This window comes from Sinocyclocheilus rhinocerous, unplaced genomic scaffold, assembly GCF_001515625.1.
Source record: "Sinocyclocheilus rhinocerous isolate Xijiao unplaced genomic scaffold, SAMN03320098_v1.1 scaffold370, whole genome shotgun sequence".
NCBI classification, from domain to species: domain Eukaryota; kingdom Metazoa; phylum Chordata; class Actinopteri; order Cypriniformes; family Cyprinidae; genus Sinocyclocheilus; species Sinocyclocheilus rhinocerous.
Genome location: NW_015670897.1, coordinates 972,010 through 987,807, shown reverse-complemented (window position 1 = coordinate 987,807; position 15,798 = coordinate 972,010). Strand labels below are relative to the sequence as shown.

At 40.6% G+C, this 15,798-nt stretch overlaps 1 protein-coding gene across 1 annotated transcript in view; it reads left to right on the top strand.

The window, feature by feature from the left end:
• Window positions 1-15,798, top strand: part of LOC107734370 (vitamin K epoxide reductase complex subunit 1-like protein 1) — a 25,931-nt gene that overhangs the window by 3,040 nt on the left and 7,093 nt on the right. The window contains exon 2 of the mRNA XM_016546310.1: window positions 11,641-11,750. Coding sequence (XP_016401796.1) covers window positions 11,641-11,750 — 110 coding nt within the window. The remainder of the gene's footprint in view (window positions 1-11,640; window positions 11,751-15,798) is intronic.

Below are 15,798 nucleotides of genomic sequence, written 5' to 3'. Positions count from 1 at the left end.
ACTCGTATCGTCAAATCTCTGTGACGATACATCGTCGTATCGATATTTTGAACACAGCACTAGAAAACAACCAAACTAAACTCCAGCCGGGTGAAGGTTTTCAGGAACGTTACATAATCAGGCTTAAGGTCTGGCTCTTAAAGGGAACCAACTTTTATAAGACTGTGCGTCAGAACCGACTTCAGATAATCAGGCGACTTGAGGTGATCAAGATCTTTTGCTATGGGTTTTGCCACTAATTCAGTTGCGAACGGTCACTCCATTGGGATACCACACAGTACTGATCATTGAGTCTTGACTGCGCTGCTGCCTAAAGGTTTATGAAAGATTTCTGAGTGTGTTTTCTGCCCTGTGGAGGAGAGACGTTATTTTATGCTGTAAAACATGAGAGTATTGGTTTGTATCTCATCTCATCTCATCTCATCTCAATGACTGGAGTTGCCAGACAATCCAAAGATAGAGTCAAGATTCATGCCAGCCTCTAGCTGCAACGTACGTAGCTTGTTTGATACAGTTTCATAACAGTAAACTGTAGTGTTTAAAGTTTAATCGGAGTTCAGAAAGCTTGAAAAATGCAGACATGCCCACACTAAAACATAGAAGAAAACAGTATTATTTTGGTGCATGTACTGGAAGTCATTCTGTCACACCTGCTGATGTAGAAACCAAAAATTATTGATTTTAGCGTTAAGAAATCATGTTTAAAACCCAAATTCCCTGTGAAGAACTACATTACCCATAATCCTGCACAGAGATCCACCAATCAGAGCAATCGCTGTTACTGTGGCAATGAAAATCACTTTTAAAAAGCTTGTCAGTGACCATCCAATCCCATGAAGCATTGCAAGTGTTCGAGTCGCTATAACCTCTCAAACTAGTTATATGCATACTAATTATGTTATGCATTTGTTGTTTTTATATTGCATGGTTTCATATTATTGCTTTAAAATTTTTACATTGTTTATATTTATATCCTGTTGTTTAGAGGTCAACCGATTGATTGGCCGGCCGATAGATCGGCCGATTTTTGGCATTTTTGAATTAATCGCCATCGGCCGATTGTGCTGCAAATTAGGCCGATTTATAGGCAGGCGCACTGGCGGGCAGCTAAGCGTTGTTGCGGAACTCCCTCTGGCTGCGTGAGACGGAGCAGCTCACGCTCTGCAGGCTGCAGCAGCCGTGGCTTGTGCACACACGATCTCAATATGTTTTGGGATTTTTCCGATAACGATAATCAGACGATATTTTGCATAGTTCAAAAATGTGTTGTAAATGTCTTTGCTCCCTTTTACAAAGTCAATAGTATATTGAGTGATATTATTAATTGAAAAAATATATTGAAGGAAAGGGTATTTATTTATTTAAAACTGAAGCATTCAAGTTAGAACAACACACACCACTGCTCTGCTGTAAGGTGAACTGTGCAGTACAAGCAAGAAGCAAAAATATAACATTGTAATAAATGTATCTAAATAAATGTATCTTCTGTCAAAAACAGCACAAGAAAAACTTTGTAAACAAATTACTCCCTTCAAGTACAGTAACATTTTCCATAGTCAAAGATACAAAAAATAGCCTATAGTATTTTTAATTAAATGACTAACTTCAAATTCTGTCCAATATTGCACAAAAATTAAACAGGTTTGAAACACTTCAAAAATATTGCACTCAGGAAAAAAATAGCATATGTAAACAAATGTTATTACTGTAAAAAAAAAAAAAGTCTACAATTTAAAGACAACAGGTAAAATAACCTTTATAATTTAAAGTAGTCACTAGGACAAAGGAAAAATTCTTTCAGCAGCTTGAACTTTTTTTTTGCTATAAACTGGGTTTCTTTGGATTTACATGTGTTTCAAGCTGCACAACAAAATATTGCACTTGAAATAATGTAATAAATATTAATTTGACATTTTAATTACCTCAACATGACTCGCTGTACCCGCTTGAGCGCTCCGTTATCAGTTGTAGAAGTTGTGGTTGTATCAATAACAGACCACTAGATGGCGCGATTGAAGAATCAGAGTTGGATTGCAGGCAGCCATGTAGAAATATAAAAGAAGGATGTATGGTTCTGTCTAAGCATAAAAGTTACAAATTTGTGAAAGGACTTCCAGTGCCAGGTAAATGTAAAGCAGATTATAAATATACTTAAGATTCACAAATACCAAAACAACGTGTCTACACCAGACGCGAGCGGCGTGATTTGACGAAAGCAAATAGAACCCAGTGATGTTCTCTGCTGTGGATGCGGCATTACGCAACACGACAAATCCATGACAGTAAACTGATGCCGCGTTTTACAGTTTATTGTATTTTAATAAATAAATGTAGCCTTGGTGAGCATAAGAGACTTTCCAAAAAAAAAGGGGGTGGGTGGGGCCTTGAAAAAAATGTTTATCTACAAAAGGGGGACTGGCATAAAAAGCTTGGTAACCACTGGCCAACTCGAACACACAATATTTAATTTAATTTAATTTAATTTAATTTTGTAATTTTTTTTCTCATATCGCAATAAAATATCGATATCGCCTGGACAGTGTAAAATATCGTGATATGAATTTTAGCTCATATCGCCCACCCGTAGTTTCCACGGATGTTAAAGTTTCTGTCACCGTCTCAATTTGGCATTCAAAAGTCAAACAAGCTTTAATATGAATGCTCATTGGAGTAATAATGCATACTAAAAACTAGGGATGCACGACATTAGATTGTTGCCAATATTTTTCAAAACATTTTGGCTGATAGCCGATGCCGATCCCCATATATATTTCCTTTTGGTTTGAAACCACACCAAGTCTCTCTTGTGCAAAAATTATAAACGATCAAAAACGTAATTGTTAGAACTAATAAACATTATTAAAGTTCTTTTTTTAATGTGAGTACATTGAAAGAGGCTATGTGTTTGCATGTTTGAGTCTATCGAATTGCTTCAGAAAGCTGCATTGAAAGCTTTGTACATTGAAAGCTTTGAAAATAACTATAATAAAATCAATCTCTGCTGTTTTATTTTCAGACAGGTGCAGTTGAAACCTTATCATTTTATTTGTGGATTAACATTAATCAATGATCTAAAGCAAAAGAGCTGTAAAAATTCTGAAAATCTTTTAGAACTCCTTGTTTAAGTTTTCAGAAGTCAGAAAGAGCTTTATTGCCAAGTATGCTTGCACATACAAGGAATTTGTTTTAGTGTCATAAGCTTCCAGTACACAGAGACAACAACAACACACAGATAATAAAAAAAAGATGTGAAAAAATACACATGCATAAATATAAATAAACCACAAAAAAGAATAAATTGTATGTACAGGTGTGCTATAGATAGATAGAGTAGAATAGAATAAAAAAAAAAATTAAAAAAAAATAAGTTGTAGGGGTGTACTAGGATTTAGGGTGATAAATAAGTATAAGGTTATTGCACATACTTTTATTGCACAATGGAAGAACATTAACTGTTTATGAGGTATCTTTTCATAATCCATTTGAAAAAGCATATTACATATTGCCAAGTATGTTTGCACATACAAGGAATTTGTTATAGTGTCACAAGCTTCCAGTACACAGAGACAACAACAACACACAGATAATAAAAAAAAGATGTGAAAAAATACACATGCATAAATATAAATAAACCACAAAAAAGAATAAATTGTATGTACAGGTGTGCTATAGATAGATAGAATAGAATAGAATAAAATAAAATAAAAATAAAAAATAAGTTGTAGAGGTGTACTAGGATTTAGGGTGATAAATAAGTATAAGGTTATTGCACATACTTTTATTGCACAATGGAAGAACATTAACTGTTTATGAGGTATCTTTTCATAATCCATTTGAAAAAACATATTACATATTAATGAATAAATCTGTATATATTAAATAATTTAATTTACAAGTGTAATTTTTGTGGTTTTTATTCATGTAAGCAATAGCTTCTGACCTTTTATGGCATCAATTAGTGCTGTATTTATTCAGAAACACAAGTATCTTGATGTAATTTGTGTATTTTACTTTCATTTTATTACAAGTAGGCCAACAGCGCCCCCTAAATAAATAAAACACTTTACCGGACGGCCATTAGGACCCTTGGGAGGCTGTTGTTGCTGCTGCATGCGCTAGTGATTGTTGACTATCGCACACTGGATGCATCATTCTGTTCATGCATTCTCAAATTCAATGCGACGATCCAAAACAGTGAATCTAATCACCATTCAGTTAAGAGTTCGCTTCAAGAATGACCACACTGCTGACATGATCTATCGCTAGCACACCCTGAGCACGTGCGAGTTTCTCGTCTTGCAGGCATAATTTTTTTGCAAAGCGACCAATGTTTACATTTTAAGCCTTTATTGGCTGATTCCGATAATATCGTTATTTAATATCGCATCCCTACTATAAACAATTGATTAACTTCATGTTTACATACATTCTAAAGAAAATATGAGTGTTGTGTGTTTGCTTTACCTTTGTCTGGTACCAAATCCCATTGAAGGAGCGCTGTGTTCAGTTCTCTTTCAAGCATACGTTTCGGTGTCTCACTATGGGATACGCCCCTTCCACGTATTCCTCAGAAGCCCAATTCCATTACGCCAACCCTAATAGGCTGGCAGACATGACGTTGCGTCAGGGAGTGGCTCCCTCTCCTCTGTGTCTCCACGCTGGTTGCTGGCTTATCATTTTGGTACTGTACTATAGTCGATTTGTTGGCCACCATGCCGCTTTCGCCTACCCTTCAATAGGCACTCCAGCTCATTGTTAGGGTCATTCAGTACCGCAACTATGGCTGCAGCAATGCAGACTACCCTAGCTAGCGAGGGAGATCCGGGGCTTTGCTCATGCGGGAACAAGATCTCATGCAAAGACACACACCAGGTCTGCTCTGCATGTCTTGGGCTGAAACATGCCCAAATGGCGATGGTCAGTCCCGACTTCTGTGAGCACTGCACGCGTTTCACCACGAAGAGCCTCTGTCGCAGGTTAGCACGCCAAGCTAGCTTGTCTGGCCAGGATCCCCTCATGTCAGCTAGCCCCGCTCCGGTTTCCGCCCCTCAGGTATCCATTCCTGTGGAGCTGCCCACCACGGCAGCTCTATCGTGGGGTGAACAACTGGATGTTTGCGCCCCTCTGCCCGGTGTCCTCAGCACGGACGAGGAGGAGGAGGACACGTTTGAATTTGAGGAAGAGGGGCAATCGGCTTTTCTTCTCTGAAGAGGAGGAAGATTTCAAGGATTCCCCTTTCCTTCCCCTGCGCAACTGGCACAACCCCTCGCTATGGCGGGATCCATGGAGGAGGTGGGAGGGGCACCATCCTCTCCGCTTCTTAGTGTGGATCTGCAAGACGTGTGCAAACTCGCTGCGGAGAAACTCGATATTCCGTGGCCGACCGTAGTAGCTGAGGCTGCAAAGTCACGCTATGAGGGTAAGAGGCTGCCGAGAGCTAAACGGGCAGCGAGACAACTCCTTCCAATCTTTCCAGAACTTCTGGAAGAGGTTTCCATCACCTGGAAGGACAATCCTTTTACTAGTAAAATGCCTGTGCAGGGGGGACCTGCGCTTGACGTGGATGAAATGGAGAAGGAGGGCCTTCTTCGAATGCCCCCCATGGAGTCTTTAGTTGCGCGTAACAAAGCAGTCGCTCTCTCAGTCCGGGCCATGAACGCCATCTCTCTGCTCACCGTATGCCAGGCGGAGCTGCAAGACGAGGTGTCTGCCACGCCAAGTCAGGCACAGTGGGAGGAAATCTGTGTCATCACAGATCTCTCGCTCCGTCTTCAGAGATGTGCCGTTCAGGCTGCGGGCAAGGCCATGGCCACAATGGTCATTCAGGAGAGAGGACGCTGGCTTAATTTGGCTAATCTCTCCGATAGGGAAAAGGAAGCCATTTTAGATGCACCGGTCACCGCAGAAGGCATTTTCGGCTCAGCGCTGACACGGATGCAGAAGAGATGCAAGGAGAAGAAAAGGGGTGACGAGGCCTTGCAGCTCTGTATGCCAAGAAAACTGCAGACTGCGCCTCCTCCACCTCCTTGGCAGACCTTCGCACAGGCTACAGCTCGCCCACCCCACAGCTTTCGCATTCCTAGGCGACAGAGACCGCGTGTGAATGACACGGCAGGTCAAAGCGGCGCAGCAAAGCAGAAACCCGCATGGCCCAGGAAAAATTATCCGCCCGCGACAGCACAGACGGACCAGCCGGCTCCTCATTCTACCCAGGTGACGAGGAAGAAGAAAAAGGCCGTTTGAGGGGGTCTTCCTGAGGGAAGGGGGCTCACAGTCCCCCCGTTTGCTAGTTCCCGACCCTCAGTTGTTCAGCCTTCAGCAGAAAGCAAGTTCAGATGTTTACGGATGTTCTGTGGGGAAATCAGAGGCAAGTTGTGCCAGGGGATGCAGAGCATTGAAGAGAACGAGAGACGATGCAGTGGTGCACACCCGCCCTCTAGTCACAAGCACTTTACATGCTCAGAGTTCAATAAAGTTTTCACTGTTTCCCCAACAAATGTTGCAAAACATAATGCCCCAAAAAATGTTGCAAAACACTTTATCAGAACACCGCATAACACCACCTCGGGTAGTCATCGCTCCGCTGAAGGTGGTGAGCCACGTAAACTCTTTCCAAGCGATAAGTGTTCGCGCATGCGCAGTACAGACCACAAACTCGTTTTCGACTCGGCCACACGATGGCGCCGGAACGCTGCAAGTAAACTATTGGCGAGAATGCACGCAGTCCCATTGGGTGCTGAGAACAGTACAGTACGGTTACAGACTGCAGTTTGCCACTTCTCCCTCGCAGTTCAAAGGAATAATTTATTCTCAGGTGCGGGGAGGATTAGTACATGTTCTTCAGGACGAGATTACCTCCCTGTTGAACAAAAAGGCAATAAGAGTGGTTCCACCCGAGGAGAGTCAAAGTGGGTTTTACTCGAGATACTTCCTAGTACCGAAAAAAGGGACTCGAGCTCTCTGTCCCATATTAGATCTTCGTGCACTGAACAAATACCTAAGGAAGTACAAGTTCAGAATGCTCACCCATTCTACACTTCTGAAATTGGTGCGCCCAGGCGATTGGTTTACCTCAATCGACCTGAAGGATGCATATTTTCACATAAGAATATATCCACCCCACAGGAAATTTCTGAGGCTTGCATTCCTTGGAGTGGCATACGAATATCTAGTCCTTCCCTTCGGCCTGTCCCTCAGCCCGAGGGTATTCGTGAAATGTACAGAAGCGGCCCTAACTCCCTGCGCTCGGGGAGAAAGGCATTCGTCTCGCTACCTACATAGACGACTGGCTGGTGACAGCTCAATCGAAGCACAAAGCAAGAGATCACACAGATCACACAGCCATGCTCCTAGAACATTACAGAAACTGGGATTAAAATTAAACACCGAAAAGAGTTTGTTCCCAGACAGTCAATAATGTATCTGGGGTTGTTACTGGACTCAGTGATATTCAAAGCGTGACTGTCAGTGGAGAGGGTAATAAAATTTACGCAGTGCCTGGCCAAATTTCGAAAAGGGAACAGTGTTTCTTTTCGCACATGCCTCAGACTATTTGGTCTGATGGCCTCAGCTCTAATAGTCATTCATCTAGGCAATATCTAGTCCTTCCCTTCGGCCTGTCCCTCAGCCCGAGGGTATTCGTGAAATGTACAGAAGCGGCCCTAACTCCGCTCAGGGAGAAAGGCATTCAGTCTCGCTACCTACATAGATGACTGGCTGGTGACAGCTCAATCGGAGCACAAAGCAAGAGATCACACAGCCATGCTCCTAGAACATATATATACAGAAACTGGGATTAAAATTAAACACCGAAAAGAGTTTGTTCCCAGACAGTCAATAACGTATCTGGGGTTGTTACTGGACTCAGTGATATTCAAAGCGTGACTATCAGTGGAGAGGGTAATAAAATTTACGCAGTGCCTGGCCAAATTTCGAAAAGGGAACAGTGTTTCTTTTCGCACATGCCTCAGACTATTTGGTCTGATGGCCTCAGCTCTAATAGTCATTCATCTAGGCAGACTATTTATGAGAGAGTTTCAACGCTGGGTAGCCTCTCTGAGACTGGACCCGTTACGGCACTCCCGGAGGAGAGTAAGAGTGACGTCAGCGGCAGTCTTGGCACTGCGTCACTGGCAATGCCCTTGCTTTCTGGTGAGAGGGGTACCTATGGGAGTTGTCCAGGCCAGGAAGGTCATAACGACGGATGCGTCGTTGTCCGGCTGGGGGGGCATTCACGAGGGCAGGGCAGTGAACGGGAGATGGGGTCCCCACCTGAGCCACTGTCACATAAACTACTTGGAAATGCTGGTTGTCTTTCTAACATTAAAGCGTTTTCTTCCTTTTCTGAAAGGACATCATGTTCTTGTGAGAACGGACAACACTACAGTTGTGGCTTACATAAACAGGCAGGGAGGTCTCAGATCACTCCCCTTACACATGTTGGCACGCAAACTGATTTTGTGGAGCAATGTCAGTCTTTTATCCCTGAGGGCGATGCACGTACAAGATATCATGAACTGGGGTGCAGATCTGCTGTTTAGGGGAAATCCCTTTTATGAAGAGTGGAAGATGAACACGGAAGTGGTCGGTCAAATTTGGAGCATATATGGCAGAGCGACAGTGGATCTGTTCGCGTCGCAGGACAATGCTCAATGCCCTCTGTTCTTCTCTCTGAAAGATCAGAGCGCGCCTCTGGGAATAGACGCACTGCACGAGTGGCCTCGCACTCTCCTCTATGCGTTCCCACCGATAGCGTTGATATCCCCAGCCCTTCACAGAGTGAGGGAGGAGGGACTGAAAATGATACTGGTAGCTCCGCGGTGGCCAGGGAAATATTGGCTGGTGGAGATCATACATATGCTGTATGCAGAGCCATGGTCCCTGCCGCTGCGCAGAGATCTGCTGTCACAGGCAGGGGGGGAGATTTTTCATCCTCATCCAGAACGCCTGGCACTGTGGGCCTGGCCAGTGAGTGGCTAAATATGAATGCGGCTGGTCTTCCAGACAGTGTCATCAGAACTATACAGAATTCTAGGGCCCTGTCTACTCGGTCACGCTATGAATGTAAATGGGGCGTGTTTGAGCGTTGGTGCGCGGCTAGACACGTAATTCCCTTTCAGTGTTCGGTGCCAGTTGTTCTATCTTTTCTGCAGGATCTGATAGATCAGGGAAAAACGTTCTCAACCATAAAGGTGTTTCTGGCTACGATATCTGCCTGTCATGTAGGTTTTGATAACAAAACTGTTGGGCAGCATCCTTTGGTATGCCGGTTTATGAAGGGCGCGCGTCGTGCTTTACCAGTCTCAAAACCGATTTCTCCTTCATGGGATCTGGTTCTGGTTCTGGTGCTTGATGCGCTTTCTGTGACTCCATTTGAGCCACTGGACAAGGCTGACCTGAAATTATTGTCGTTTAAGACGGCGCTGCTGTTAGCTTTGGCTTCAGCGAAGCGCACAAGTGAAATTCACGCACTCTCGGTGCATTCATTGTGTATGCAATTTATGGCAGGGGATGCAGGGGTGCTTTTGAAACCTAATCCTGCCTTTATGCCCAAGGTGGTCAATTCTATTATTCCTCTCAAGTTAAGAGCCTTTAACCCACCGCCTTTTGCTTCAGCAGAACAGCAAAGGCTGAATACATTATGTCCGGTGCGTGCTTTACGTATTTACACGGAGAGAACTAAAGGGTTCAGAGAAAGTGATCAGCTGTTTGTGTCTTGGGCGAAACCGCGTATGGGAAAGCCGATTACTAAACCGCGTTTATCCCACTGGATATTGGAGGCAATTTCTCTTGCATATTCCAGTAAGAGCCTTATGCCTCCGACTGGTTTACGTGCTCACTCAACGAGAGGAATGTCGACGTCATGGGCTCGCTTTAAAGGGGTCACGTTACAAGATATCTGTGAAGCGGCGAATTGGTCTTCACCGCACACATTTGCAAGGTTCTATAAACTGGATGTTACAGCTCAAACGTTTGCACATGCAGTATTGAGCGTTGGATCTTGAGTGTTGACTTAACCAGCCCTATGATAGTTTCTTTGGTTTGCAGGAGACTATGAGACAGGCAATCTGGCAATAAGGGAGTTAGGATATCCCATAGTGAGACACCGAAACGTATGCTTGAAAGAGAACAATAGGTTACTTGCGTAACCCCGGTCCTCTGATAGCATTAAGTGAGGTGTCTCACCAGATCACCCTCCTTGCTGTGTGAAGCGAGGAAGAGGTGTGCTTGTTTTGAATGTCGTAATGACGTTGCGTCGCTCCTTTTATACCGAGGGGAGGGAGCCACTCCCTGACGCAACGTCATGTCTGCCCAGCCTATTGGGGTTGGCGTAATGGAATTGGGCTTCTGAGGAATACGCAGAAGGGGCGTATCCCATAGTGAGACACCTCACTTAATGCTATCAGAGAACCGGGGTTACGCAAGTAACCTATTGTTTTGCTTGTTTAGACAAACTGCCTCTTTATTAATTGAACTGTAGAATTAAGAAAATATCAATACAAGGACCTGATGTAGTGAAGCAATACTATTACAAACAGAATCATGGTTTCATTATTATTTATGTAGCCCACGTGTGTTTTCTGAGCAGAAACACTTTCACTGGGAATGATGGGACATATGGTGTAGATTGGGCATGACCTCAAGTGTTAGGCAGTGTTAGGTCTTTGACAAATCCATTGGCAGGAAGTTGTGAAACGGAAACTGCTCTCCAGTGTTGGGTTACACACCTTTTTCCTCTTCAGGGTTAGTTAATAGAAAAAGTTTCAGGCTTTTTAAATACTTACAGACTGATGTAGGAATCAGAATCCAGTCATGCGTTCAAGTTCACTCATAACATCATAAATGGTGCTGCAATGGATTAAAGGTGGGGTAAGCGATTTTTCAAAAACGCTTTAGAAAACTTGCCTGGGTTGCGTACGTATGTGTGGGGCGGAGCTATCAAAATAGGGGCGAGACCCTTTTGGGGTAGGGGCGTGTTTGTTTTGGTGATTTCAAATGTCAACATTGGCTACCAGAAATCGGCTACCCCACCTTTAAGTGTTTAGCAAATGATCAAAATTGTCCATTTTACTGCTTAATGCTAAAATCAGTTGTTTGGTGATTGTCAGCCAAAACAAAGCCCCCCCCCCCCAAAATGCAATATGATTTTCCTGCCTTTTAAGATACTTTGTTTTGGAAAATGCATTGTGAGCTCAGCCAGTGGGGGGGGGGAAAATCAGAGATGATGGACAAGAGAAATGTTAGTTATATTATCTTAATGTTGAAAAATACCAAATGTTGATGTAATTAACATGCACTATTTTATCTAATTGGCTAATTATGTGTGCTTGTTGTATGTACTTATGCTGGAATTGGATGTGACTGGAAACTACCACATTTCTCCTTTCGTTAGTGTAATTTCAATCAATTTGGGTCAGAAATCTCCATTCGAACTGATAAAAGGAAACCGTGCTTTTTAGCTGCTGCTGTCTTGATCATTGTATGATTTGATTTAGGCCAAATATTCTGTCATAATGTGCTTGTATTCCCTCGAGAAACCCAGAGCTCACACATGATATTAGTGTTTATTTTTAGTTCCCGTCTCTCTGAGTTCTGCTTATTTACTGTTTCTCTCTGTTTGTGTTTTCATCTTTTCTGTAGATGGGGTCGAGGATTTGGACTGTTGGGTACCATTTTTGGGAACGACAGTGCAGTAAACCAGCCAAACAGTGTCTATGGAATCTTGTTTTATATTTTTCAACTGTTACTAGGTAAGAACAGCGTCAACCGCATTGATCTGCAGATAATGACGGTTTAACATCAGCAGGTACTTTCTAGGGATGCACCGGTATAGAAAGTATGGCAGATATAAATGTCAATTTATGGCCAAAATCTTGATATTACGAGTCCGATGAATGTCTTTGGTCATTGTGTGCATCGTTTTTGACCATCTGTTTTGCATCAAGTTCAACTTCCATTTTATTTCCGCTTGTGATTTTCTCAACTGCTTGATTTTCTGTATTGTTGCAAAATGTGAACTGTATTATCTACAGAATTATATCAGCTATGCATTAAAAGTTGGATATATATATATATAGTACATCCAGCTTTACCTACATACATACAGTTTACTCACATAAAGCAATATATACCATATAGCAAATCTCTGTTGTGTCGCAAAATATAAACTATTTTATTGCCCAGCTCTAATCTGCTAAATGCGACTATAAGGCATGAAGATGATGTAAACATTAACATCATAATTTTTCTATAAATCTGCTTTGAGACTATTTGTAGTGTGAATATACGGAAAAATTTGACTCAATAATTATGAAAACAAGATAACTGAGATAAAATGATTGTTGTTTAGTCGTTTTCAGGAAGTTGAGGAAGTGCACTACAACATAGTTTATCTTATTTTTATTTCATGAATTTGTATTGTTTTTATATTATTTATTTAAATGTGTAAATGTAATACATTTATTTATATTATTTCAATTTATCTTAAATTTTATTTATTTTTTTTACATTTTTATCTATCAGTTGAATTATATTTGAAGTTTAGAGAAATGTACCCTTTATTGAAAATGTTTTTTATTAAGTACAAAAAATGGGTGATGTTTTCAAAGTCAGTGAGTAATAGTGCTAAACAATCATGATCTCAATATTGACCTTGATTATGATTTTTGAATAATTGAGCAGCCCTAGTTTAAACACAAGAACACACATGGTGTCCACAGCCTCTCAATCTACTTTTACTATTGTGGGAATTATGTTAAAACTGTTAGGTGATACCGTTTTTGTCTCTATCTAGGTTTATTTGTGAAAGATTATTAAAGTTCACATTAATTTGTGCAGTGTACAGTGTCTGCCATTGGCCATAGATGAATATTGTGGTTTGATGCAATCCTGTTTCTGAGCTTTACAGGCAGTTCTTTTGACCTCAGGGCTTGGTTTTTGCATTATCAGCTGTTAGACCTTTTTATTAAGATGTGTGTGTGCCTTTCCAAGTCATACCCATTCAATTGAATTTGCCACAGGTTAACTTCACTCGAAGTGTAGTAACATCTACAAGCAGTATGAATGCTCCTGAGCTAAATTTCAACTGTCCCAGATAAGGGTATGAATACTTACGCAATGGAATCATTTAAGTTTTTTATTTTTAATAAATTTGCAAAGATGTTAAAAACCTGTTTTTTTGCTCTACCATTATGGTGTATGGAGTATAGATTGATGTGGAAAAAAAGTAATTTAAAGCAGTTTAGCATAAGGCAGCAATATAACAAAACGTGAAAAAAAATTCTGTATTAATATAAACTATAGTAGTATAGCCTAGTATAAATAATACTAAAATAACACTGGTCTGTAGAGACCAGTGTTAAAGTACGTTTTCAATTTTGACTTGTTGGTTTATTATCTGACCAACTAGGTTGAGTTAAGGAAGCCCTGTATGGTTTTCTGGTTTAGGTTTGTTTACCAGAAATGATCGATTGTGTTTCTTGATCATATGGATGCTAATTGCAACCCTTTAATTTTCAGCCCAAAATAAATTTTATTTTGCGAAAAAAAAAAAAAATGAAGCACTTTTGTTTTGTGACATTTATTTTCATGATAATTAAGCACATTCCCTTCAATTCTTATTTCTGTTATGTGAGTAAAATATTTCAATTTTGGAGCATTTATGAATAACAGTAGCATATGATTTATTACTTTTAAAAAAATCATTAATATTATTATTTATTTATTATTTTTTAAAGTACTGTATTATAGTAATTACAATATAGTAAAAATAGTAGTAAAATCCCACAATTAAAACATCCTAACACATTACAATAATGTAAATTTAGGGGAAAATGTGCTTAATTGTTATGAAAATGATGTAGATGTTAGTCAAATAATTTTATTGTTTTTGATGAAATGTGACACTGAAATAACTACAGCCTGAATTGGCACAAATCTTTAATAGTCCTGATAATTCAGCACATTTCTTTCGATCCTTATTTCTGTAATGCAAATAAAATAGATTGTTTAAATTTTGAAGCATTTATAAATAATACAAGCATTTGATATACTACTTTTTTGCCGATTTAAATAAAAATCATTGTATTAGTAGCAGTAGTCCAAATCCACTGAAATAACTACAACCTGAATTTGCACAAAACTATCTTCACTATAATCTTCAGAAACAAACAGATGTGCATGTTATGTATGATAATAAGAGCATGAAATGTACTTTGTAAATTCATCCCCCTCAAAACACCACCAGAAAATTTTAAGCAAAATAAAAATCTAGAGAAACTAGTCAGCCTCACTGATTGGATTGACTAGTCGAGCATCCTGACCCATCCCTGCAGACGTCTGCCTCATCATTTCCCCTTGCTTCTTTCCTCAGCGGTCATGTGGGCTTTGCTGACTCAAGTTCCTCTGTGTGTTTGGCTCTGCTGATCTGTCCTCAGGTTCATTGTGCTTCTAAAACTGGACACAGTCAAGTCTTTCTCCACACTATTGCAGACATTTGCATAATGCCAGCGTGCAGTTCGCTCTCGGAGTGATGGACGGCTGTACGCGTGGAACCATTTTGCACTTCCTATAAACTGTTTTACATTTTACTGTGCAGTTTCTCGGCTTATTTCCTTATCGATGCGTGAATTAATGGACTGGCTGTTGACTCAGTTAATCAAACGAACGGCTCTGGGGCCTCATGTATAAAACTCTGTAGATTTCATCCTAAAAGTATACGTAGGCACAAAAGCTAGATTTTGCGTACGCACAAGTTTTCAGATTTATAAAACGTGCATCTCCAGCCCGACTCTTCTCCGAAATCACCATATATGGAGCTTACAACACCTAGTTTTACTATGCATAACCTCATCTGCATATCATATCTATGCATATTCCCATCCACGTGACACCATGTTTAACACCGTCAAAGGTACAAGACATTAAGGAAACATGAGATACGGACTATAAATGCCATTTGTGCCATACACATTAATTTTTATTGCTAAAAATCATCCGGTATCCTTATGTTTTAGAATAAATATATCAAAATATCCATTAAAAAATGTTTAAAATATTTCTCAGAAAAATAATTTAGAATAGAGTCGATCTCATTCATTTCCACTGGCCCAAAAATATTTCAATTGTTTTAAAAAAAATTTAATTAAATTAAATTAATGCAGTTTTGCTGATAAGGTGAACATCTATTAGCTATTTTTAGTGGAAAAATATAGGCCTATATTTGTTGCAGTGTAAATACAATTATATGACTCTGCGCGTCATTGACAAATTATTGTAAAAAGGAACGTGCAAATCTTACCGTTTTCTTCAAGTTGTATCCTTCAAATACAGTGGTATTTTTCATAATGTTGTGGAGATGCCTTCACACGACATCAACACTTCCGTACAGCTGTGGTTGTACAGTAAGCTATTAACATTGGTCCTATTCAAACCGGACAATAAACCGTTCCACCGAATCCAGCAGTGTCCGCCACAATATCGAAGTGCGCATCATTGATCATTAGTGGTTAAACGGATCATAGTTGATACGTGATCCGTACGGACCAATCCCCACGGTTTGGGACGCATGTGATCCGCGGATTAATTGCAAAATGTAACCATAATGGAGTATAAGTTTATCATTTGTTCGTATTTACACAAGCAAGCAAATTTTATTCCAGAGAGAAAAGGCGAAAGGGAACTCGATTCGTTACTTGCGCACTGTTCTCTACGCGCACAGCCGCACACACACGAAGCACGCACACGCGTTTCAGACGGCGCGCGAACACCGAACTGAATCCTCTTCTGAATCCTCTGAAC